The sequence below is a fragment of the Aulonocara stuartgranti genome, assembly GCF_965226115.1.
Source record: "Aulonocara stuartgranti genome assembly, chromosome: 4".
Lineage (NCBI taxonomy): Eukaryota > Metazoa > Chordata > Actinopteri > Cichliformes > Cichlidae > Aulonocara > Aulonocara stuartgranti.
This window is the reverse complement of record NC_138942.1, coordinates 18,238,592-18,265,348: the sequence shown is the minus strand read 5'-3', so window position 1 is coordinate 18,265,348 and position 26,757 is coordinate 18,238,592. Positions and strand designations below refer to the sequence as shown.

Genomic DNA, 26,757 nt, shown 5'->3' with positions numbered 1-26,757 from the left:
TATAGTTACTCATTTAAAATGGAAACGCAGCTATGTGTGCCTTCTTGACTCCCACACCATGTGCAAGTTTGATGTGAAGATCACTGGTGGAATCTTACGCTCTAATTCCTGGTAGAAGATTTCTATTGGTGTAACATCACTACAAACTTGTGTCCATGGAACCTGTTAAATTCCCTGATGAAGGCATTGGAGTTTTCTATGTTGAAAATAAAAGTAAAGGTATTTTAAATGTGATTCAAGTTGCTGTAAGGAACGCTTACACTACTATCCTAACAGAGCACTTTGCACTTTGCTCCTAGTCAGATCCTTCAGCTTTCAGGCCCTTTCCTGTAGAAGCAGCTCCCAGTTTGGTTTCAGAAGGCAGACCAGTAAGGCTTAAAAACTTCCTTTTAGATCAAACTTAGTTTCAGTTATGTTCCACTAAGGCTTAGACTTCACTCTTCGTATGTTTCTTCTCTTTCCCCTTATCCTCCCTCTCTGAGTCTGGAACTGCTGGAGGTTTCTTCCTGTTCAAAGGGAGTTTTTTCTTTCCACTGTCACCAAGTGCTTCTTCAAAGGAGGTCGTCTGATTGTGGAGGTTTTCTTTTCGTTCTAATATTGTAGATGTAAAACACCTTGAGGCAAGTGTTTTTCTATGGTTTGCAGCTATATAAACAAAACTGAGTTGAACGGAACAATTGAAATGATTGTTTAGCTGGTAAACTTTAAAAATTGTTGTTCTATGTAAATTACATTAACATCTGTTACAAGCATGACTTAATCTGAGGCAAAATACTTGCAAACATTCATCTAAATCACATTTCATGCTTTGTTTGTTTGTCCGGCATCCCCTCCTGGGACTCTGCGTGGACAGAAGTGTTAAAAGTCACTCACAGTATCACATGCGTCATATTCTCAGATGTGTGGATGCATTTAAAATTGTTTGTTTCGATCAGTCCAAGGTTAGACCCACATGTGCAAATAGCATGAAAAACGTGAACTGCAGGTGGCAGGACCTCAGAAACGCACAGTCAGAGTATCAAGAGGTCCCACAAGGGTTTGTCCCATGAGAAATAAGCTTCTGCACGTTTCTACAGCCTGTATTAATGAGCTCAGTGGGCAAAGAACAGAGTGTATTGTCTTGTGTGGGATGGACTGTTAATGAAGTCTGTGAAACATGACACAACACCTGTTGTTTGGCCAAATACAAAGATGTTTGTTCTCTCGGATTCAAACTGTCTGTCTGTCCCTCTGGCTGACATAAGTCCTGCATTTGTGATTTTTTGATGTAGAGAGGTTCACATTTTTCCATCTGTTGATCCTGCTCTCTCTACATTTCATTTCCATCTACTCTCTTTGCCCTTCCCTTCATTTTCTGTTTCCTGGTCTGTCATATTGTACCTTTTTGTCTACAGTTTTATTTTTTAAAGCTCAAATTTTCCATCCTCCTCTATCATAAGCAGTGAAATTTTACACAAATTTCCCTTCAGTACACTGACACCTGAAACTTGCACTATAGCCAGAGCCAAGGAGAGCCATCAATAATTGATTGTGTACCGACACTAACTCGGCATGCCGCGACTGCTGCCTTTTGAGAAGCCACGGTCTACTCAAAGTTTTCAAAACACAGCATCTAGATAAGATGAGGCAACAACAGACTGTTGTGTTATGCAAGTGAAGTGTAGAAAGCAAGGGCGACGTCACACAAGAGTAGATGTGGATGTGTGCTTTCCACGCTGTTACGTCACGCTGCATCCATGGCCACACGTACGTACAGATGTAAAGAAAAAAGCTTTGCTTAATCGCTGTTGCAGAAATTCAAGAGGTAGTAGAATTGTTGCATTTTTCAGGCCCCCTGAAAAATAAACTCTGTGCAATTAGTTTGTGGCTGCATGGCTCCCCCTGCTGTTTGAATGAGGTAGCACAGACTTCTATACTGTACTGTCCCTTAAAAACTGACATTTCAGCAGAAGTCAAAATACCCTAAATGTCATTCCTTTAGGCTAAAATTTTATGACTATTCCTAAAGTGACCCAAAATGACCCTGGGTCGAATCAAGGAAAGTCATGTTTTGAGGGAGTCTTGAATCATCAAACTATACATGCCATGTCTGTGTGTATTTTTTTTTTATGGGACAGTGATGACAAAGTTGAATAAGGACCTCAACACTGTAATGAGGGCTGTCCGTGTTCCCATCCCATTTGCCCAGATTGCCCAAAAGACACTTCATGGGAGTGTAGATAACTTCATGTTGCTGGTTATAGTTACAGTTACTCGTGTAGCTGGGACTGTGACTGAGCATTAGCTGTTTACAAAACAGGTCTTCATAATAGCATGAATAGTAACTTACTCAAGGGTCAGAAGGTTAGCAGGTGTTCAGTCCAAAATAGAGAGTACTATTCACTGTATAGCTAACTATTAAGAAATTCAGTTTAAAGCTGTCATAAGCCTGGATGGAAAAGTTAAAAAGAATAACATGTAAAAGCATGATTCTTTTAAACAAAAGCAACCTTTCTTTTGTGTGTGTGTGTGTGTGTGTGTGTGTGTTTTCCAGGTTAATGGCGTTAACATCGAGGGCATGCGGCATGCAGAGGTGGTGGCCTTCATCAAGAAAGGGGGAGATGAAACCTGGCTGTTGGTGGTGGATCCAGAAACAGACGAGCACTTCAAGAGGAGGGGATTGATCCCCACAGTCAGCCATGTAAAAGGTGGGATTGTGCTACATCAGGCTATTTGATGGGCTTGAATTTCCAAGAAGCCCTGTTGAGGAAGCACATGGCAGATATTTTATTGCATTATTTTGGTGAACATTTTTTCAAAAAAGATGTTTATAGTTTTTATAAACTAGATAGAGCTTTCTTCTTTGTTAGAAGACAGTCACAAAGATAGCCTGTTTAAACAAAAAAGCTTTAACTACTTATTAAAAGACTCTACGGAGTCAACTTGTAGTAATAGATTGTTCCACGGTTTTGGTGCCACAGGCTGAAAGGCTTTGTCATCCCCTCTCATCTATTTAGTCATGTACAGGGAAAACTAACAAATTCAGAGCCTGTGAATGAAGACATCAAGCAGCAGTGCAATTTGTAGGTAGATGACATAAATAATCTGGAGCCTGGCCATTTAGTGCTCTGTTTGTAAATATAAGAATTTTAAAATCTCTTGGGAGCCAATGTAAAGAGGATAAAATGGGAGTAATGTGAGCTTACTAGAACCTTTTAACAGGATGGCCACAGTATTTTATATCGCTTGGAGAGGTGAAAGAGATGATTTGTCCAAGAATGTAAACATGGCATTACAGTAATCTAAACACAATGGCACAGATGGATGAATATTTTTCTCCCGTTCACCTGAGGAGACCATATGTTGCAATTTAGAAATGTTCTTTAAATGAAAAAGGCAATAAAGATAAAGATTTTTCATCCAAGTTAAAGCCCAGGGAAGAATTGTTGAGCCTGGCATATTTTATGATCTTGGTCTTGGTCTTGGTGATATTTAAAACAAAGCAATTGGTAGAGAGCTAATGACTAATCTGTGTTAAACAGTGGACTAGGGGAACCTCACCTGTCCAGCTGGTGAGGTTTTAAAGGGATATAAAGCTGAATGTCATCGACGTAAAAACATTTGATAAGAAAAATCAATAAAAGATTGAAGGATGCCAGCTAAAGTATTTAGGATTTAGAAAGAAAAATACTAATTACCCCATGACTAAACCTTGTGGAGTCCCACAGTTTAGGGAGGCAATGTTAGAGGTGCACTTGCCAACCCTAACAGGCTTTAATTTGTTCAGGTCATCTGCTTAGCACTGACTAAAAAGTCTAGCATACACAAACAAATAATTTGGGGTATCTTCCTATGTAAAGTTATTTTTTTTTGAACAATTATTATCAAATAATGACAAAAGTAAAGACAAGCACTATGTCAAATAAGCCGTGGGCTTGGAAAACACTTCCTTCATATGTGAATGTTTTCGCAGACTATGACGGTCCATCCATATCCAATGGCTCCCCCAGTCCTCAGATCAATGGCAGCTCTACCACTCAGTCCATCCGGTCCACGCATTCTGACCTCAGCAGCCAGGGCAACAGCACGCAGGTGGATGTGAGCATTCGTGCACAGTGACATGTTTGGGCTTTGTACCTCCACATAAAAGCCTCTACCCTAATCCTTTGTTTGCATCTGTCTGTCTCATCATTTCTAGCTGGCAGATGATGAAGGTGGCCAGCTGTCTGACCCCTTTGCCGAGATGGGCCTGAGTCTCAGTGCTACGGCGGCAGAAGAAAAGAGGAAGGTCCGTGGTAAAGAAAAGAGGAAGGCCCCGCAGATGGACTGGACGAAGAAGCATGAGCTCTTCAGCAATTTCTGAGACATTCTGCTCTAAGGACACGACAAAGGACAGAGATTTATGCAGATCCCTGAATGGGAGACTTATCCTCTTGATATACAGATTCTCTTCTTCTTAGACAAAGAACCAAGATAACCCTTCAAACAGAAGATATTTTCATCCTGGGATTTAATGTGACAGAACTGTTCGAAGGATTTTACTTCTTAAGTGACTTAATAGTTCCTTTTCGTTCAAGTCCAGCATAAAGGAAGTGCTATATGACTTTGTGACTGCAAAAAATATGCTCAGAAGGGAACTTTGTCCTTACATGTACTGCTGTCCTTGGGGAAAGTGCAGTCAAATATTCACAAATTTGCCTTTGTCTTTACTTGATTATCCCATTCTCCCTACTCCTAGAGACTCTTTTTGACAGCTATTTTTATATTTAAAAAGTATAAGCGACTATGATTAAACAGTATCCCATTATCGTGGACTGCGTTTGAGAGACTTTTGAGGACACTGTGACATGAATGATTGTGGATAATGTGGGGATTTTGTCCCACAGAAGTCATAAGAAGCCCAAAGTTTGACAGAAGATCACTGTGAAAGAGTTGAGACCCTCCACCTTCAGCCCATTGATCCCATGTTTGATTGTAACCACTGATAAAGAAAATGATAGTTGAGCATAGTGTATCCTACGTGTATTCGTACCTTTACTTTGAGTCGATTACTTTGATTTACGAATCCCCTACTTGTTATTTAACCATTAGTCGTAATAAGTGTATCACCACTAACCTCTATTTACAAAGTGCTCCAGTGCACACTTGCATAACAAAGGAAGGCACCACTATTATTAATTGTGTTATTGAAGGAAATAATAGGCATGAAAAGTGAGGGAGTTTCTCAGGGGAAATAGTGTGAGGGATGAGTTTTGTTGTTGTTATTGAAGGCTCGATGTGTACAGCAGGGGGCGAACTTACACCATGAATAGATACCCCCTTTTGACACTAAACGGAATAGATGTTTATCCAGACTTCATTCATCATCTTAAAATGTCCCAGAAACATTAAATAATTCAGATGAAGTGGAGAAAATAAACTTTAGATAATTTGAAGATGTATTTGTATTAGACAGCATTATTCAGATTTAATGTGAAGTGGCCTACACTTTATGAGCTAGTTATGTTTTGTTGGACTTTGATTCAAAGGTAAGTTGTTAAATATGAAGGTATGAAGCTCAGCATCATTTTATAAGTAGCTTTGGAAGGGAAATGTAATTGCTGGCCACGTGCTAATAATCAGTCAGTATTAACTATAGTATTGTCTTGTAAATGTGAAGTTTATCAAGTTGATTTGTGCTCAAGGAAGGTCAATATTTTGTGACAGTGCTGGGAGAAACCCCTGAGCCACCTTTCATTTTTTTCTACATTTTGCTAGGAAAATAGGAAATGTATGCAGTGATTTAACAAAACATGCAAATATACTTGTAAATACAGTATGTAAGGCAAAAATTCTGATGAGATTGTAAGTCAGTATTTTGTATGACCACCTTTATTTTTCAACATAGCCTGAATTCTTTTAATCCGGTCTTTAAGTCTGACGTCACTGGGCTCAAACTTCGCTGCAGGTCCCAAAGTCAAATGATCACTATGGCATCACTGAGAGTTGAAAAACTGTCTAAAGTCTTTCATCTGTAATAAAATGATCAGCGTTCTGCTCTACCAGGTGTAACATTGAGTTTATCATCCAAGCATCCATGAAAACGGAATTTATGAAATTTAACGGAGTAGAAATTAGCAGGAAGTTAGCTCGCTAGCTTCCATCTAAATACAATATAGCATGTCCTGACTGCGGGACTTTGGAAACAAATTCAAACGTACGGCTCTGTTATCACTTCCAACATAAATGAAGACAGAAAACTAAACAGCAGTGACGTTTGTAGGGTTACTGAAGTTTGGCTAGCTGGTATATAATGATGTGCTACGTGACCGCTAGCGACACAGCTATGTGAGCACACACTAACGTTTGTCCACTCGATAAAAGTTAACGTGAGTGTTCTCAGTGGTCAGGAACAAATGTAATCACATGGCAGGATGCTGTAAACGGACCAAACTTCAGCCAGGAGAACAACTGAGATAATCCATCCACAATACAAAGTTAGTCATTCATATACTGCTGCATGGGCTGGGCTGTAGTTACATCGTAAGGTTTTAAAAACTGAGCTTAGATAAATAATTAGCGGTAATAAAAGCCGAGGGATCCCAACAGTGATCACTGACTGTTTTAGGAGCTTTTTGAGATTAAATAGAAGAAAATACAAAACATTAAACATGTTAACAACACAAAAGCCATATTAAACGCAGACTACTTTAGGCCCGGAAGTAGGATTCGTCACGTCATCACTTAACGACTGGATAGCTTTCTTGTCATTTCTTTCTTCTTTTCTTTTTTTTCTCGATAGGTTGAAAGTAACAAAGTGTCTAAAGATATCATTTTAAACTGGTTCTTTGCTAAGTTGTCTGTCATGTCTACATACAAGATTGGTTTATCCCTTGAGTTAGATGCCTTTTTTAAGCTTGAATGAGTCATAGGTCAGTTTTAAGTGCTTAACAAAAAAAAGAAGGTACAAAGACTGGACTGAAAATGATTGAAAAAGCAGCCAATTTCAAAAGAAGAGAGAAAAATTACAAGAAAATTGGGTCTATGAAAACAAAATGTGAAAAAATGAAGGGTGGCTCAAGTCTGTTGCGCAACTCTGTACATTTTCCTGCTTCCGGCCAGATATAAAGCAACTGTGTCCGGAAGGAACAAATTCACCTAGAAAGCCCACTAATTAACTTGTGTGGTCTATTTTAATGATATGTTTTCTTTTTAATGAGCTTTTGAGACAAACTGGACAAAAGATGAGAGCCAAAACGCTTTTGTTTTTATCTCTTTAACTGCACATCACTAGGCTAGCTGTTAATGTATTTGTGCTAAGCTAAGTTAGCCAGCTACTCCCTATAGCTTTCTATTTTACTTACAAACAACAGAATGGCATCTATCCTCTCACAATACAAAAACTAAAAGTATGCGTATTTACCATAACATTGAACTATTTAATGTTCAGCTTTTCAATATAAGAGGATCCATGCAAGTACACTCGTAGAGATTGCATATGAAGCTAAATATCTGTATGTATGTATTCTGTAAGTGACAGCCCTGCTTGACCACTGCAAGAAGACAGTAGTTGGAGTCATGGTATCTCTCACCTACAGCTTGAGCAGTTTGTGTGGTGTATTGTAGGTTGTAGGGAGTGTCAGAGAAGCACACATTGAGGTCAGAGATGCTCTGGAGGATCTAGTGGAAGAGACTGTGGGAGCCATGGAGCTTACCGAGGATTATTACACATACAGGGACAGCTGTCATACACATGCTCACACACGTTGGGTGCACAATGTGTGTGGAGAGGAGTTATACATGCCATAATCCAACCAATATTGATATAATGTATGACAGCAAGTGGATTTCTGTTCTCATTCACGACCACAGTCTTTCCACACAGTGTCGTGATTCATCTTCAGTGTCTGTCTGTGTGCGCTGTAGGGCTCGCTCTGTATGTTCTGACAATCAGCAAAGCAGTCTCTTGTTATTGCGGCTCATGTTTGTACAGTAAAAGAATACGGTATATGTGGCAGGTTGCATTTTTTTTTTCAATAAAGTGTGACAATGGTGTTTCCATCACTCTCTCTAAGATGGATTTGAGCTTTGTTTTGACCTACGTTGTATCACTGAAACATTTCTTCTCTCTATTGGTGTTTTTTTTTTATAGTCACAGTATCTCTCATTTGCTCCTCATTCCTCTCTTTCCCCCTGAACCCACTCGACCCTCTGTGGCCCAGGATTATGTGGGCATACAGTTTCAGTTTCAGCGTGTTGTCAGAATTCTCCTCCACCCAGCTGCTTTGAGCTCTTTGGGCTGACAAAGGTGAAACCGAGGTCAAAAGTGCGCTTGCGTGCACATGTGAGCGTGCATGGCGAATTTGAGGCTTTTGTGTGCACCGCTATCGTCTGCCTTGAAGAGAACGACCTTTGGCTGTAATTTTTTTCGCTCTTTCTTCACTCATTCCCCACAAAGTCTTCTTCTATGACTATTTCGCCACGTAAGCAAAGCACAGGTTCATGATAAGCTACTTTTTGTATTAGTGAGAAATAGCCTTTTTTAGGGTATTGCAACAGTTCAGAACCTGGAGGTCTGGACCCCCAAAATAAATCTGGAGGGACACGAGAATATTAATTGTATATGAAATAACAAAACTAATATAAATCACATTTGGCTTTTCTCTCATCTTGGCTTTATATGTAAAAAGTTTGGTAATACATGCAACACTCAAACTTCAACATAAACAGTCACAGCCACTGCATTAGGTACACCTTGGTAGTACGGAGTTGGATCCCATTTTGCCTTCAGAAGTCTCTTAATTCTTCTTAGCATAGATTCAACAAGATGCTGGAAACATTTCTCAGAGATTTTGGTTCATAATAACATGGTAGCGTCACAAAGTAGCAGCAGATTTCCCAGCTACTAATCTACTAATGTAGATCCGACCATTCCACCACATCCCAGCGATGCTCAATTGAAATCTGGTGACTGTGGAGACCATTTGAGTGCAGTGAACTCATTATCGTGTTCATGAAACCAATTAGAGACTTGAGCTTTATAACACGGAGCATTAGCTCACAGGAAGGAGCCACCAGAGGATGGTAAACTGTGGTCCTAAAGGGATGGACATGGCAGCATGGCATTTAAAAGATGATCGATTGGTACTGAGACACTCAAAGTTTAGTAAGAAAATATCCCCCACACAATTATATCACCAGCAGCAGACTGAACCACTTTACAAGGCAGGATGGATTCATGCTTTGATGCTGTTTATGCCAAATTCTATAATCAAAGCAGAATTTGAGGCTCATCTGACCATCCAACATTTTTACAGACTTTCCAGACTTTCCTGTTCTTGGCCAACAAAAACAGCCCCTAGTTTGATCTTCTGCTGCTTTAGCCCATCTGTTGTGTGTTCAAAGATGCTCTTCTGCGTACATCAGTTGTGATGAGTGGCTATTTGAGTTACTGTTGCTTTCCTATCAGCTTGATATGAACAATGACATAAGCAAGGCATTTTCATCCAGGGAACTGGATATTTTCTCTTTTTTATTTAGACCATTTAAACCCTAGAGATGCTTGTGTTGGGGAATCCCAGTAGCTCAGCAGTTTCTGATCTACTTAGAAAGCCTGCCTGGCACCAATATTCAAAGTTACTTAAATCACCTATCTTCTTAATTCTGAAGCTCAATTTTAACCTCAGCAGTTCCTCCTGACTATGTATACACATATAAATGCATTGAGTTGCTGCCATATAATTAGATATTTACATTAACAAGCAGTTGAACAGTAATAAAGCGTCCAGTCACTGTATATTATTCTGGGTGTATGTAAATTCCCTTTATAATGAAAAAGAAAAAATAAATAAAGGGTAGTCCACTAGGGGGCACAACCAGGATTTAGGAATCCAGGAAGTAGGCCAAACCTTACTTGCTTCAGTCTGCTAGTACATCCAGTGCCCTACCTGATCTTTGTGAAAAGGCAGTGCTACACGTGGGCACATTATCAAACTCCCTGGAGGTTATGACAAGGCCGAGCAGTGACGCCAGCACATCAAAGGACAGGCGCCGTTCAAAGCACTCTGCAATTTCAGAACAGTAAAAAAAAAGAAAGGAAAAAGAAGCAGGAGAACAGAAGCAGAGAATAGAGCCACAGGTGGGCACTTTCTGTTTAGCCGATGCAAGCATTTTTACCTACTACTGATGATAGATGATTGCCTGTCTTGCACCCTAGTTTTCTGTTCTCCTGCACTGTAATACCTCAGTGTAAACAGTTATTTTCACCTATTTGCAGCCTGTTCTTTTCCAGCCTTAGTTTATATTCTGTTCAGTGTGTGTGTGTGTGTGTGTGTGTGTGTGTGTGTGTGTGTGTGTGTGTGTGTGTGTCCTTTGATCCTGTTTGCATGCACCTTAGTGCCACCATCATCCCACCCAACTATGCCAACCATTTCACAGTGCCAGGGCTGCCCGGGATGCCTGCAAGGAGAGAGAGAAACCAGAGACTGACAGGGAGGTGCACAGAGAGAGAGAGAGATGGAAGGGAGGGGTGGAGGGTGCGTTCCCATGGCAACTGTGTTTTTGTTAGCGCTCGTGAGTCAGACAAGCAGTGAGTCACAGTCAGGAGGAAACACACACACACACACAGTCACATTCATACGCTCCCACTCACTCAGAGAGAAGCCAAATAAGGACAGCTACATGCACAGAGAAGGAGACTGAGAAGGCAAAAAAAAAAGAAAAGAAAAGAAAAAAGAGAGGGGAACGAGACGAATAAATTGCTCAAATCCAGAAATAATCAAGAGACAGAAAATAAAAAAATTGATAAAAAGCTACAAGCGGGTCCAGGTAAATGAAGAAAATACGAGGAGAACGAGGATAGAAGAGTGCACAAAAGTGGAGAGAAGCAAAAAAATAAATAACTAAAAGCCAAAGGGCATGAGCTGCAGGCACATAACCTCTCCCCAGAGCACCCTTCACATGGGCGGAGGCAGCGGAAACACACATACAGACACACCCAGTTTGTGCACACCTTGGCTTAACTTGCTAAACCACCCATTTATTGTCTCACGGCTACACACCGAGGAAGGCCACCTGGTTATGCACAACAAACTTTGCATAATCTGCAGGTCAATGTACACTTTTATTATTTTTTCCTAACAAACTGAAAAAAGCGACACGTTTAGCAAAGCTTTTGACTTCAGATCTCGTCGTGTAATGAAAATGAGTGATTAAACCCGTGTTTCATCATCTTCTGTCCTCTGCGACCAGTCGACGTTCCCACGGCCTGTTGCGATTTTTTATAGCCGTATGGTCCTTTGGGTGGTAAACGTGACTAAAAATTATTTACACAAAGAAGGTGTTTGTGTAGGCAGTAGCAGAGCGTGGCTCACCCCCGTATAAAATGTGTGTTTTGACTACTATTGACCCCTGCTGAGTAACAGAAAGTAGACCGCACACAAACGCACACAGATCTCTTTTTTTTTCTTCTTTCTGCACTGATGTGTGCACGTGTTTATAAGCTGTCATAAACGTTCACACACTGGAAGACCTAGTTGCTTCACAAAGCTGACTACCATCTTCCACTCACGGGCTTTTTTTGTCCTCTCAGTTCAGTTCCCCGACTTTTAATGGTGTGATATACTACTGGAGCTTTTGTGTAAATAGTGAATGAATGACTGCATTTAGTAGTATTTAAAAGGAACATGTGTGATCATTTAAACTCTTTAAAACAAACCGGGTGAAGGGAGGGAAAAAAATGCAACTTTTCCCTTCTTTCTCTCTGCTCTAGTCTTTGACTGAAGTTCAGCTCGAAGCACTCTATCAGAGCTCGTGTTGATAACCTGTCATGTCAGCTTTATAACAGCAGAGATAAGGCACTAGATATTTCAACTGTCCTCCAACTGCCATGGGGTTTTTCATTTTTTCACAATGTACACAATATTGTCAAAAGTATTCACTCATCTGCCTTCACACGCATATGAGCTTGAGTGACATCCCATTCTTAATTCATAGGGCTTAATATGATTTCAGCCCTCTGGAGCTATAACAGCTTCAACTCTTCTGGGAAAGCTTTCAACAATTTAAGGAGTGTGTTTATGGGAATTTTTCACCATTCTTTCAGAAGCATATTTGTGAGTTCAGACACTGATGCTGGCTCATCGACTCGGCTCTACTTCAACCCAATGGTGTTCTTTTGGGTTGAGGTCAGGACTCCGTGCAGGCCAGTCAAGTTCTTCTACACCAGACTCACACCAATACACAAAGCTTTGTGTATTGGTGCGCAGTCATGTTGGAAGAAGAAGGGGCCATCCCCAAACTGTTCCCACAAAGTTGTGAGCATGAAATTGTCCAAAATGTCTTGGTATGCTGGAGCATTAAAGGTTCTTTTCACTGGAACTAAGGGGCTGAGCCCAACTCCTGAAAAATATCTCCACACCATAATCCTCCCTCAACGAAGCTTTACACTTTGCACAATGCACTCAGACAGCCACGGAAGTGACTGGAACACCTGACTTCAATGATTTTAATGTGGGGGAATATTTTGGGAAATATAGTGTGAGTACAAGAAGGTCAAAAAACAGCAAAGCCTAAACTATATTCTCACGTATGTTTAAAATTAATTTCCTGTGCTTCTATTGCAGGTGAGCAGCAGGTGGAGAACGTAAAATGTAAGTGCTGTACTTGTAGAAAGGGTGGGGGTCAGAGGTCACTGCTGAGTGGGCAGGGTATCTGGGAGCTAACGAGGGAGGGTAAAATGTGTTGTGGAGCTGTGAAAGGGCGCAGGAGAATGTGCACGCCTGTTAACGCACAAGTGATTAATGAGACGGAGGAAGCCAGTCGGCCCGTGTGTGTCACTCCAGATGATGTCAACGGTTGAGCAGAGGAACAGAAACAACCCCGTTGCTACAGACAGGCTTCCTCTCTCCTGCGCTGAAAAATTATGCGTTACACATACAGTACGCCACATTTCATCAGTTCCTCATACAGAGAAGGAACAGCACATCCATGAGGAAGGTTCACAGGTTTACTTTATTCTCTATAATTATTCCTGCCTTGAAGCAGTTTCGGCTTCCTCCTTTTTGCAGCCACAGTGGGCTTTCGTTATTTCTGTCTTGATTTTCTCAATCAAGTCTCTGTGGCGGCTTGTCCTGTTAACGGTTGATTAAAGTTCTGGTAGTCACACTCAAAGTAAGAGTCGCAGAAATTCCCCTGTGAGTTTTTGGGGCCCTGGTTTCTCTTCTGAGGCTGCTCAAAGGTCACCTCTTGGTTTCACAGGTTATCAGTCTATGTTTTTGTCAGCTAATATTGACACGATCGAGCTGACTTAATCAAACAAGAAATCATGAAATCATATAAAATGACTCATAGGATGTTATAACCCGATTATAGCATTTCGTTCTCACTCTGCTGACTTATTTGTGGTTCCTTAGTATTTTAAAGTAGTATGGGAGGAAGAGCCTTCAGTTTTCAGGGCCTTGTTCTGTGGAACCAGCGCCTAGTTTGGAGCCAGAAACCCTCTCTGCTTTTAAGATTGGGCTTAAAACTTTCCTTTTTGAATAAGCATATAGTTACAGCTGGATCGTGTGACACTGAATCCTCCCTTAGTTACGGTGCAATAGTCCTGGCTGCTGGGGGCTTCCCATGATTCAGTGTTTCTTCACTACTCACCTCTTTTAACTCTGTCTGTTTATGGACCACTCTGCATTTAATCATTAGTTATTATTAATCTCTGGCTCTCTTCCACAGCATGTCTTATGCCTTATCTCCCTCCCACTGTTCCCAAGTGCTTGCTCATAGGGTGGGTTTTTTTAAGTTTGGGTTTTTCTCTGTATTATTGTAGGGCCTTTAAAACGCCTTCAGGTGATCTGTTGGGATTTGGTGCAATATAAATTAAGCTGAATTGAATCGTTTTAGGACACGTCTAATACAGCAGTTTCAGTTTGTTTGGGATTTTTATTAATTTCTTCCTCTTTCTATGCTTTATGGTGTTTTAATCATAAATGAAACCAAAGCTATGATTGTGGCTGTGGCCAGCACTAATATTGTTTTCCATCTTCATGGCCCCACCGACAAATAGGTCATTCAACCATATCTGCATTTAATCTTTCCTTCTCCCTTCAACTTGTTTTGCTCTGTCGCTCACTCCCATGCTATGAGCTCACTTCAATAAAATTCACCTCTGTTTCTTCTTCTCTGTTTATGTGTCCTGAGAATTCAACTGTCGACTGAGTTTTGACACCAGAAGCTGAACCCAGAGGGGTTGGCTGGGTGCATGGATGGATGGATGTCTATCAGAAAGGGGGCCACACAGAAAAGTATGGGGAAGTAGAAAGAACAGGAGAAAGGGGCAAAAAGAAATCACAGCACACAAGAAAGTTAGGTAAGTTAATGAACTGGTGTTGAGTAAAGAGACGACAATGAGCAAGAGGGACAGCAGCAGTCGAAGGAGGGGGGAGGGAGAGGGCCAAAAGAAAGGCAAGCACAGAAGGCAGGGGGTTGTAAAGGTGGTCTTGGCAGCGTATTTTTAGCACACTGAGTGGAAGAGGGCGGTATCTTCTCAAGGGGTTTTTCCAGAGGAGTATATTTAGAGGCAGGGTGTGTAAAAAGACAGAGGGAGAACAGGAGGGATGTGCACTGTACACTAAGGCCTGCCTGATGTAAGAGTCTGCAATAAGACCACACACATTCCCTTTGTACTCTCTGTGCCACTGCCCTTCTCATATCTGCCTCTTCACCGTATACGAAACACTTTACAGTACGCAAGCAGGCCACCGCCTCTGTAAGTCGCTTTCAGGCGTTCACTTATGTTTTTCACTCTTGAACCCGCACGTCCTGGAGTCCTCTCACAAGCTCCAAAACACACAGTAAACACACGCATTCTTGACCCAGTTTTTTAAAGCACGGGAGTAAGTTTCTCGACCTGCCTGCCTGTAGTCGGGCAGGTCGAGATATTTAAAACAGCCCAACAGCTTTTCAGCACATCAACTAACACCAAGGCATACCAGACACCGCAAATCAGACAGCAATTTTCCAAATACTGAGGTAGCTAATGTGGTATAAAGTTGAAGGGAGAGCGGGAGACAGCTGAAAAAGCAATGCTAATAATAATGAGAGAAATGAGAGAGACGGGAGAGAAAGAGAAGTGTGGTCTCTGTGTATAGCTCTGCTAAGGATAATAGCATGCATGCTGGCTGAGGCAGACAGAGGGAGAGAGAGGAGGGGAGGAGAGGAGAGCGAGCGCAGAGCCGCAGTGACGCCATTGTGGTTCCACAGCACTTCCTGTCTACCGCCACAGTGTTTGTGTGTCCTGTCTCCAGGGCAACTACCAATACATAAATACCAGAGAGGTAGTAGGGAGAGAGAGAGACAGAGAAAGAGAGAGCATAGGAAAGAGAAAATCAGGACAGACCAGTCAAAGTCAAGTGGATACATTCGGAGCCTCTTAACTGACTGTTTTGAGCTCAGCTTAGATGTGCTGGTGTGTTCATGGACTTTATGACCGAGTACTGGACCAGTTTCCAGCGAATTGGTCCAGCATGGATGAGGTGTAGAAAAGCTATGACCTCAAATGTCCCAGGACTGGGTCAGGGTTGGATGGGGGAAAAAAAAAAAAGAGGCCAGGAATGGGAGGAAAATGCATGATGGCGCTAATTCAGGGTGGAGATGATGATGATGATGATGATGATGAGAGCAAAAAAAAGAGTTGACAGGTTGATTAAGGAGGCCACCTATCAGCTGACAGGTTGCTGGTTCTCTAGCAACTACGCCAATACTGCTGCAGATCCAAGCAATATATCTATTTATACGCATTTCACAGTGTACCAGACTGTTTTATTGACGTGAAAGGAAAAATGTTAAAAACAGTCTTTGAAGTGCATGCTCCCTTAACCTCTGCAAGGGGAAAGCGCTCCGCTGTGTACTCCTCTTCGACTCCAAAAATCACATACTCCTTGTTTAACTCAGATACAGATGTTTGTGCACTTACATGCAGTACCGCAGATGTAAAAATCCAGCATGGAGCTGCAAAACAACTATCATTTTTATTACCTGCATAAGCCAGAAGTAGCCAATCAACAGCCAGCTGTGTTGTTGTTGTGCTGACACATGCACACAGTAAAGGTAATAATTGCTTTAACTGTAAAGTGGGAGGCACATCTACTCATTATTGTAGTGAAAGGTACAGGTGGGTGTACCTACAGACACCAGTTTTCCACACTCAGCTTTGTGAAAGTTATTCATACACCGCGGGGTTCATGCTAGCCGTATTTGCAATGGGAATATAGCAACATAGCAAATGTAAGCATCAAGACAAGTGATTTGGTACAGCTTTGGAAGGTAAAGAAACCTTTTTTTTCAATGAGTAGGTTTAGTCTTACTTCACAGTACCCGCTTCTCCTTCTCCTTCTTCTGCTTGTTAACTTAATTGATAATGGTAGCACACTACCATGCTCTCAAGTGATAATTTGCAGATGTTTGGCACGTCTAATATTTGTGTTTATGCTGTTTGAGAGCATGTTAGCAGGCTAAAATCTGAGCTCCATGAGAGAGAGAGAGAGCTTGCCGTCATTGCTCTTCTAGCAAGCCCTACTACTAGCAATGTTGGCACTGTTTTAAAGAAAGCTGCTGTGGAAAACTGTGCCAGCAGCTAGCTCGCATTACCAGTCAGCTTTATCGCCACAACTTTTCTTCAAGCTGGGCAGAGTTAGAGAAGAAGAAGAGGTAGACTGAGGATTGAAGGACATACAGGAGAAAGGACAAAGCTATGATTACTAATCACGTAACAGAAAACACTTGAGGCAATTAGGTTTTACAGATGCGCTCATTTTTATTGGAGTAAAATTTTCTTGAAAATCTTAATGCAACGTTGCAGTGTTATTTGTTCTGCAGTAACAAAAACAAGGGTAGAACAACTGATTTAAAAGGCCTGGGGGGCTTTGGCACCAATAAGGCAGGCTGAATGACATTTAGGCTTGGGTACGCTAATCATTAAAATCAGTCATCAGATTGCAATGTTTGTTGCAACAAGCAATATCTGGAAGAGGCTAATCACTATGGTAAAGTATATCAATATGATCTTCTTATAATCTCTGTACAGAGGGCAGAAAGTCGTTTGCCTTATACTTGATGACAGCATTGTTTAGGCAGATTTAAAAAGGACTCAACAAAAGTATTATTTCATGTAGTGAAGGGAGGATGGATTGTTTCAAATCCTTGGGCTGGCTCTTGACATGCAAAGGCAATAAAGTCAAGGTCGTGATGCCCTTGGGGAAAGCATTTGCAGGGCCCAGTTTCCAAGAACAGAAGAATAGTTTTAAAACTTAAACAAATCTGTGAATGCGTATCTCTTTCTGCAGAACCTGCTGCCGTTCACAGGAATGTGCCCTTAGCCAATGTGTCTGGTTAAATAAGGGTAACGCTGATACCTCTCAGATCAGCTGGCACGGCAAGCGGCTTTTTCTCCCAAGTCTCCTGAATATCTGTCTCTCTCCAAAACCATTTTCCGCTGCCTGTTGCATAATTGGATCTAACTCACCATGACAACCAAATGGATGTTGATTTTTTTTCTTTTTCCCAGACCCCGCGGCCCAGATTAGAGTCGCTTCCTGTCGTCTGACTCACCGGTGAAGATGATCGCTCAGCTGAACGTCCGCTGTGACCCATCAACACAAGTACACACTGTTCATCCGCAATAAAAAAAAAAAGTGATTTTTATAGAGGCTTACTGAATGCGCCAAAAAATATGAAAAACACACAAGCCGTCCAAGAACACACACAGAAATACATGTTTTGAGTCCCATGTTACATGTTACATGTCCCATGTTGAGTCCCCTGAGCTGGGACACCAAAGCAAACCAAAGTGTGGAGAATATTTTTCAATGAACTACTATTCAGTGACTACTATAACTAAAAATGACACAGCTCAACCATGACTCCACAGAAGTGCCCACAACCCTCACAGGATTTCTCCAGGCCACAGTGAAGTTAGGTTTTTTTTTTTTTGCAACATGTAATCTCCAACTGTACAAAAAACAGAAATGGGAATTCACACCACCTCGGCCACAGTTATCTTTCGAAAATGGACTGATATATGTTGAAATATAGACATATGCAAACATGTACAAATGTTGGATTCCATTTCCCAGAACCATAAAGTACAGAGTATGGCCCTGGAGTGGAGAAGACGCATCGTTTTCCAAATACCACAATCCTCACCGTCAGCAGGAAAAGCTCGAGAACGTTACGCACCAGAGTGTTCTCATTAATGTGTGCAAAAGCTTTGAGAGAGCATCGGTTTCATATCTTTCCTCTGTTCTGTTCATATTTTAGACAGACTGAAAGAAGTGCTACCAGCCTGAACTTAAGAGTGGCACATCTCTGTTTCAATTCTGTGTTATCTCAGTCATTACAGTATTTGGTTTGCGTGTGGCAGCGCTCATTGCCGTGCCTGTGAAGCAAAGCAAAAGAGGAGTGTGCACGGCACGCATAGTGGTTTAGACCACAAAATAAAGATGAAACTCATCGCTTAAAAGAGCACGTTAACAATATTCATCTCTCAGTTCACCACCTCAGAGAGGTCGTTTTTTTGGGTTTTTTTGCTTGCTTGACGCAAGCAGGTCATCATTTTATAAGAAGAGTAGGAAAGGAGAAGAAAAAGATAGAGCTCCATCATCATCATCAACACAAGTTTACACATACCCGTATGTAATCTTTGATAGCTATCAATCAAAAGTTAAGGCCCTCATTAAAACCTTTTGGCTCTTGTGCAAAGCTGTAAATCCCCTTACGAAGACAACATAGAAACTGAGGTCCGCAAACAAAACATTATCCCATCCGAAGAGAAACGATGTGTCGCAGGCGGTCACGTGTCTTACTGGCACAGTCATTTCGCTAAGCTTGAGTGTATGCGTTGCCTAGAGACGCGTATGTGTGTGTGGAATGTGTGACGTCTGATCTCGCACAGGGGCGTGGCTCTCTGTACAGGACTTTGCTACTCTCACGCACACACACCCAAAGGCTTCAGGGGAAGTTGTAAAGCTTCTAATAGCCCCTCTCAGAAGCTCATGTTACTGCCCCAGTGTTGCCTGGAGGGTTGGTTGGGTGGGGTGGGGGTCCTACGCTTGACAGGTGGAGATGAAAATCAAACGCTTCCAAAGACCCGAAAGTTACAAAGACAATGATTTTAAACAGATTGTAAGCCAGCATGAGTGATTTAAGTCGTTTTTCAATGCTTTATTGATTATCTGACGTGGCGTAATTGATCCAAAGATCTCTCTCAGTTTGATCTTTATGTACCAAATGGAGCGTGTAGGGGAGGGAAAAATATCAGCCATGTTTTGCCATTTGCTAAGATTGCTGTGATCCTCCATAAAATCTGTTTAGTGCCTCAGGGTTAATAGTTTTATGACCTCAACAGACACTTTTTCAGCTTTGACGTCTCTGATCTGAAATCCACAACATGCACAGCTTTGATCTGACTTTTAAACACTCAGTTTAAAGACTTTTTAACAAGTGTGTCTAACCTCATTAATGTCACATTTAACTTTCTTTTATTTCTTTATATTTAATTTCTTTTTTTCGGTTAATATGGTTAATATCTGCTTATATGGGGATGAGTATAGACATGCACTCTTTTTTCCTAAATTGACATAAATGGGCAAAAGTAGCAAACTCGTCTCAGTGTACATTTAGCTTCTTCCTGTCTGCTACTGACACAAACAGCCCTTGCTCATTTATTAGCAGCTGTGCAGCCAATTATCTCCCTGCCCCCTTTCCTGTGTTCTACCAGCAGCTTCGGCCATGCACAGGGGAGGAGAGGTAGGGAGGCAAAGGGGGGAGGAGAGGAGAGAGAGAGAGAGAAGGGGAGTGTTCCTCTCCTCTGACATCGTCATAAAGGAATCCCCTCTGCTAGGCTGAGCCCGCCTACTTGCTTACTCTCACCCCGTCTGGCTCCCAGACACACTCGCGTTCACACACACTCCTGTCTGCACGGCCAAAGCAGGAACGGACTGACAAGGAAAAAAGGACAAAGAGTGGGAGACGCGGAGACATTGCGAGAGAGACGGGAGATGGGATGGGGACTGTGAAGGTCAACTTTTAGAGTGTGACATTGAAGAGCGTGAAGAACAAGAGGGAGAGGAAAAGGAGTAAAAACTGTTGTCTCAGGTAGGTACAGCAGTGGGTTTGCCTCTTCTCAGGACATGATTATTACTTTTATGACTTTATGATCCATGAACACTGTGTACCTTCCTCTGACTTTTTTTTTTTTTTTTAAACCTCTGGTCTTCCACAGAGGGGCAATTCAGCAGTTCCTGCAACCTGTTGATCAGGACGGGACGTTCACACAGAGTCGGAGTAAAAGTCTGCCTGCTGTTCAAATGTACTGTGTTGTTGGCACTGGAATATTGCCCCGTTATGAGGTCTGCCACTGTGGACCGGCTCCATTACAAAGGTCAGATGAATACAGTGCCATTGAATGGGATGGTTTCATTCCTCGCTGCCTAACTCGCTTGTTAATTTAAAGGTTATGTACCACCCCCCCGTTTGAGTGATTTCAGGCATAATTGTTTCGCCTCCACCTGTTTCCATACAGCTTTCTGCTTATACAGTATGTTTGTCATCTGTCTGCCCATGTGTGTCATCTGCCTGTCGTCATGTCTGTCAGTCTGTGTGCCTCTCCTTGGGGTGTTGCTGGCAGCACGGAGCGCTAAGTGAGGTCATAAAAAGCCTGAGAGGCGTAATGGCAGTGTTGAAGCAAGGCCGGAGCCGCTCAAACATTCCTCTCATTGTTCAGGGGCCCCGTAAGTCTGCGAGCTCCCAAACCTCCATGAAAGGAAGGGAATCCAGTGGCTACTGTAGCTAACCCACTTTGAGCTGCATTTCAGGGCTGGCTCTCTGTCTTCCTGTTTGCCGTCCTGTCTGGTGTGTGTGTGTGTGTGTGTCGGGGGTGTTGGTATAGACCAAACTGAGTAGCGGAAGGCAAAAATGGAACTGAAGGAGGTAAAAGTGAGGTTGACCTAAAGAAGAAGGATAAGATAAAGTGGTATTAATTTAGCCCTGACAGTGGCGTCTATCACTTTGCTCCGTATGCGTCTGGCTGTGACTTCAGATAACCTCCATGCCAAATGACATGGGAAAGAGAAGGCACGGGTCAAATGTGTTGTTATTTTGCCTTCTGCTTTGAGAAGGTGGAAAAATGGGGTGATGGATGGATGGTGAGAAAGGATGGGAGGAGCAGAAGAATGTGGGGATCTAACCCTCAAGCCTTGGCTTTGGTGGGGTGGTTTGAGTGGGTGGGTGTGCCCGGCAGCAATCTGTAGGAATGGGCCCAGGCTCAGGAAACCGTGGCGTAGTGGAATAAAAGTGTGTGTGTGTGTGTGTGTGTGCAGCTTCAGCATCCACTTGTGCATGTGTGGTTCAGTGGCAGCAGGGCAGCTGTACTCTAAGTACAGGGCTGGTGGTGGTGGTAAGGGTGTTTGGCAATGAATCAGGCTGAGGATAGGATTACACGCACTGGGCTACAGGGAGTGGACCACGGGCTTGGGCTGGGCTCTTCACTGCTGAGGCTAGCTTTACAGCCCAAAGAGACTTTGAGCTTTTCCCTTTAAAAAAAAAAAAGAGTTGGAAATACTTCTTTTTTACTTCTCAGACTAATGTCCCACATGTGGCGCGTTCCATTGATTCCAGGCCAGCCAATGAACGGTCGCCTTTAATTTGGGAAAACTGCAACATAGAAGGCCCATAGTAGAGGCCTGGGCTCTTGTTTGAATGTCACTAAATGTCACAGCCTCAGCAATGATTACACCCTCGCACGTAACATGAAACAAATACAATCACATGCGCACACATACCCAGACAGACCCTGTCTGGTAGAAAGCAAGTTAAGGTGTGGTGCTGCGTTGTGTTTTAGTTGGCGGGCTTTGCCATTTCGACTGCAGTTTTGTTGATCCTGTGGATGATTTTCTGGCGGATTAAAAATGCAGCCTTGAATCTGGATAATTTTTTTTCTTTTGATGTGTCAGCTGCTCGCTCCTCATCATTTAACCGTTTTTAGGCTTTTCCACCTTTTCTTCCCAGGAGTGAGTTTAATAGGCGCAACAGAGAAGATAGCAATTATGGAAAGCAGACGTGGCAAATTTACACCGTAAGAAGGGAATTAACATGTTACTGTAACAATTGTGACTTCATGTCTTGAACTTATAGCATTTACAGAGAAAGATGAAGCTGTGGCTAGAAACAGCTTCATCTGGCCCCTGTGAAAATCAGTGGAAACATAAATGACTTGTGCTCGGCTTTGAGAAACAATTCTTAATGACATGCACGAGCCTGGGAATCGTACTGCTCACTGTTTGTTCTGTTAAGCGGTCCACAGCCTGGAGGTGCGAATGATGTCAGCTTGGTATTTTTACTATTCACAGTTTATGAGAAAGAGTGAAAACCAGCTTACGCGAACCACACGTTTGCCACTGACATCACTGTGTTTGCTCAGTGATAGTGAACATATTGCGTGTGTGTGTGGAGAGTTCGGTAGATTGCGCTGGGCCTGCGGAGCGTGTGTGCATTTCTGTGCAATGCGCACACAAGGACACGGGCAGAGAGAAGATATGTGTTGAAACAACAAGGGTTTGAGATCCAGCTGTCCCAGCAGAGGCTTTTCCACTTAACTGTGTGCCCTTGTGTAAACGGCAATGTCAATTCTGAACTCGAGCCGACGATCTGAGAAAACAGCCAGTGGCCACGTCTGCACTTGGGCCGCCATACGTCGTGTGCATGAACAATAAACACACATACACACCACGAAACCATCAAAGAACCCACACATGAGGCCATAATCCACGAAGACATGCTCTCTAAAAACACTTTAATTTCACTAGAGTACATCTGCTGGCAGGCGTCACTCGGTGATGCTCATTTTCCAACCCTACGCCTCCGTCGAGGTGCAACAAGTTGCCACGGTTGCGAGCTACCAGTAAGATGCAGCCTATATGCCACATACTTGTTATTTCTAATGATAATAAACATCCAGTATGAGAAGCCAGTAGCAGGAGGGCCGCCTGTATCCTCCCCCCAAAAAAAACAAAAAAACAAGGCGAATGTGAGATCCTCGCAGAGAGTGTTTGAGGTGAGGTGTTGGACAGCGTGCGTCAACCAGAATGCCGTCATTACAGGGGAAGGAATGAGCTCATGGACATTAACGGGCTGCGGGTTCGAGTGGGGGGGGGGAGCGAGAAACCGATGGAAACGATGAAAAGGCAGAGAAAATAACACACCAGGATGAAAAGAGATGGCGGTATAAAGGGTTTAAGGTTAAAGGCGGGTAGGAGGTAAAGGGAGCAGTTGTCGTGTCTTTGATGGATGCCAAGACCTTAATTTACCTTCTTTCTTGACAGCATCTTGTTGTGACCGTGTGGAGACCGGCCTAGGCTTTAAAAAGCGCAACTCGTAAAACAGAAAGGAAATTAAGAAGACGTACAACTGGGATCTAAAACGGGCCGCACTGGGTACATTTTTATGTTGACATTTTGGTTTTCTGTTAACCGAGCGATTAAAAAAACTGTCCCGAAGGCAATGTAAATGTACACTTTAGTTTACTGTAGAGTCAAAAAAGTTGATTTTGAAAGTTAGCGAGAACAGACAATGCTATTCTGTTTTCTTCCCAGTAGCACCCAAACACTGAACCTCACTTTGGCCTGGTGAAAACTGGAAAGCTTCCACATGAGATGCTGCTTTTAGCTCAAAACGATGCTCACAACTGGGCTGGAAAAAGTTTGCGTTCTATTTATGGAAGCTCTGTCTAAACACTAGATTTGTGAAACAGAGGTGCCCGCTTTAGTGATAACATTTCCCGGCCACTGCCCCAAAGCGACAACAGACAGCCAGCTAAAGCTTATTTAGAGTCTGGAGTTCCCACTGACTCATACCTTGTACACAGCAAAATATTCAAGCTGCTGAAAATAAGAGCAACTCAAAGGAGGGCGGCAAAATGAGCGGATCTGGAGACTGGAATGGTGTTCATTAAATAAAGTTTATCCTGTCCAGACAAGTGAAATTCAACCAAAAGGACTTCACAGCATTATGTTGTGCTCCGGGGCGGGATGGCTGTGTGTGCTTCTCTTCTTCTCCTTTTTTTTTCTTTTAAGGAATACGCAGGATCAGACTTTATGTTTTCACAATGTATAAAAGCAAAGGTTCTCTATGCAACATGAAAATCCCTAACAATTTCTTAAGAGATTTTGCTGTAACTTAGCAGCAGAGGAAACATGCTCCAGTGCTCTTTTTCTCATTTTGTTTTGTCTTTGGTTTTCCCCTGTTCACAAGGGGCACAGATAAAGGGTGCAGGGTAAGCGTCTGTTAAAGGCAGTGCCATTCGAGTGGCCACTTCCTTCTAACCTAATTCTCCATTCTGTCATTGAAAAGCTATTTTTATAAGAGGCCACGGGAAGTCTGGGAGTTGACAAGGACCACGTACAGTGCACACAGGGTTGAGAAAATGCAGTGACTGACCTGCGAATGACAAACATGTGACAGAGCCAGACTGCTCTCTATGTGTATTGGGGGGGTTAAAGAAGAAGGGAGCTGCTGCTTAAAAAGGTGACAGTGATGCTCAAGTCTTATTGTGGTATTTATTACTGCGCATGCTTTGAAGTCTTCTTTCCACCACAGACCGTCCAGCTCTATCTGTTGGCCAGGGGAATTCCTGGCAGAGTGATTTTTTTTAAACTAGAGGACTGAATCACATTGCCAGGGATTTCCAATGGCTGACACGAAGAAAGCAGCCTCTTCGTCGCACGCGCGCCAATTTGCCAACTCATACACAGTCACTCATTTGCATACACACATAGAAACGTCTCCTTTCTGTGTCACAAACAGATGCCCGTCGAAGCCTGGCTGTGCGGCAGCAGGACTTAACCCACATGTGAACAGTGAGTGTCTGCCATGTTCACAGTGGTTAAGTTCTGCCGCCACAGGGCTGCAGCCTGCAGGGGACAAGGGAGAGGAGTAAAGGTCAGGGAGGGGCCGCACTGCATCAAAAACACCACTCTCCACATCAACACCAGGCTTCACATGAGCATGATCTCGTCCCATGACTATATCCTCCCAACAAAAATCTGCTTTTTTATATAAAATGTGGATCTAGCCGCCTGTTCGATGATTTACTTAAGAACCTGTGACCTTCTTTGGCACTTGAACCCAACAACAACTCAAGCGGTTTATAGAAACTTGAGCAGCAAACTCAGTGAGTCTATTTTTCCTTAAAGGAAGCTTTTCAGGAAGTTTGCCACACAAACCCGGCACCCATCAAAGGAAGTGTCAAAAAAGCCAATTTCACCTAAATGACAGCAAATGCTGTGCCATACTGCAAATTTTGGTATCGATCCGATACCAAAATACAGAGCCAGAATTATCAATGCTGCTACTTTTAACTGATAAATGCAGCTTATGTAGGGGAGTGTGTCATGACTTATGAGATGAATTACCACAATAATTACTCAGTACAACAAATCAGCGTTTCATGTGGCTGTCTCTAAAGCACTCTGGATCAGCTTCTGTCCTTTAAATGTGCTACGTACTGAACATAAGGATAGAAGAGTATCGGTCCAATTGTGCTAGTATCCATCTGATACAAACACCAGTATTGGTATCGATACTATCAATATTTGAATCGATCCACTGCCCGCTACTAGAAAGCATCACGTTGCCGGTAACGAGGCAAATACGTCCTACTCCTCAACAGCCAGATTGATCCTTTGACTTTATTTTTACGAGCTTTCCTGATCGTTGCTAAATTGACAACATGTGTCGGAGGCTGTGTGTGTGCACGCGCGTGCGGGAGTACTCCATGGATGACTCAGTAGTGTTACGAGTCGGCACTGTGATGTGGCTGAGTGGGATGCATGGGAACAGGTATCGCACTCCATTATGAGCGAGTGCCTGGCAAAAACAGCTAATCTGGTGAATTAGCCGAAATTGTTCGGTCTCAGTGTGTCAGAGCCTGATAAATGTCAGGCGTCTCATTAGTGTCGAAGGCTGCTCCCGTTCCTGTTGGGCGGGCAATATGTCATCTTGTGTTGTCGGGTGTATTGCTGGCTGCCAGGCTCTCTCTGTGTGTGTGTGTGTGTGTGTGTGTGTGTGTGTGTGTGTGTGTGTGTGTGTGTGTGTGTGTGTGTGTGTGTGTGTTTAGTTTCACTTCTACCTGTTGATTTCTGCATGAGCATCAGTGTCTGTTTGGCTCGTTGTTGTGTGTCTGTGTTTATGTGTGTGTGACCACCTCTGTCCCCTCCTCCTCACCCCCCCGCTGGGTCGGTCTCCTGTGCCTGCTGTGCTGATAATCAGTGTGTGACGTCGGCTGGCTCAGTTCAGCAGGAACAGGGGACTGTTCTCATTTCCACACTCTTTCTCTCTCACACACACACAAACACACACACACACTTTAATGTCAGTTTAATAACAACATTAACACCAGCGTGTTTTCTTTAGTTATGCAGCTCTTTTTCATGACATACACAGACCTTTAAAAGCATATAACCATAAAAGCTTATAATGTATTATAAATGTTAGAAATTTTTTAAACTGTATTTTTAGGGTTTCTTTCTTTGTTTTTTGTACCGTGATCTATGAAAATGAAAAAATATATCAATTAATTAAGTCTGTTTAAGTATATTTGAATCTTTTTTGGAAAAATAAAACTTGTTTTGGAAAAAAAAGAAGACCTGTGCATTTGTGTTCTGTGACTCATTCCTTCACCTATCAAATAAACCTCTTTAACCTTTGCGTCTCTCACTTGCTCTCCATCACTTTCTTTGTCTTTCTTATCTACGT

The 26,757-nt window shown here is 42.6% G+C and overlaps 1 protein-coding gene and 1 long non-coding RNA gene across 3 annotated transcripts in view; both read left to right on the top strand.

Annotated features, from left to right (window-relative positions):
- Positions 1–8,032, top strand: part of LOC309705201 (Na(+)/H(+) exchange regulatory cofactor NHE-RF2) — a 40,453-nt gene extending 32,421 nt beyond the window's left edge. The window contains exons 4-6 of one of the 2 annotated variants that reach the window (XM_082530851.1): positions 2,534–2,687; positions 3,953–4,071; positions 4,178–8,032. In XM_082530851.1, coding sequence (XP_082386977.1) covers positions 2,534–2,687; positions 3,953–4,071; positions 4,178–4,342 — 438 coding nt within the window. In that variant the 3' untranslated portion in view covers positions 4,343–8,032. Of the gene's footprint in view, positions 1–2,533; positions 2,688–3,952; positions 4,078–4,177 lie in introns of both variants that reach the window. The other variant, XM_082530850.1, reaches the window with a different exon arrangement.
- An 11,849-nt stretch (positions 8,033–19,881) lies between these two features.
- LOC309705212 lies at positions 19,882–26,645 on the top strand. Its single transcript, XR_014276522.1, has 2 exons — positions 19,882–20,103; positions 20,231–26,645. It is a non-coding gene; the product is annotated as an uncharacterized lncRNA (long non-coding RNA).
- Positions 26,646–26,757: the final 112 nt, after the last annotated feature.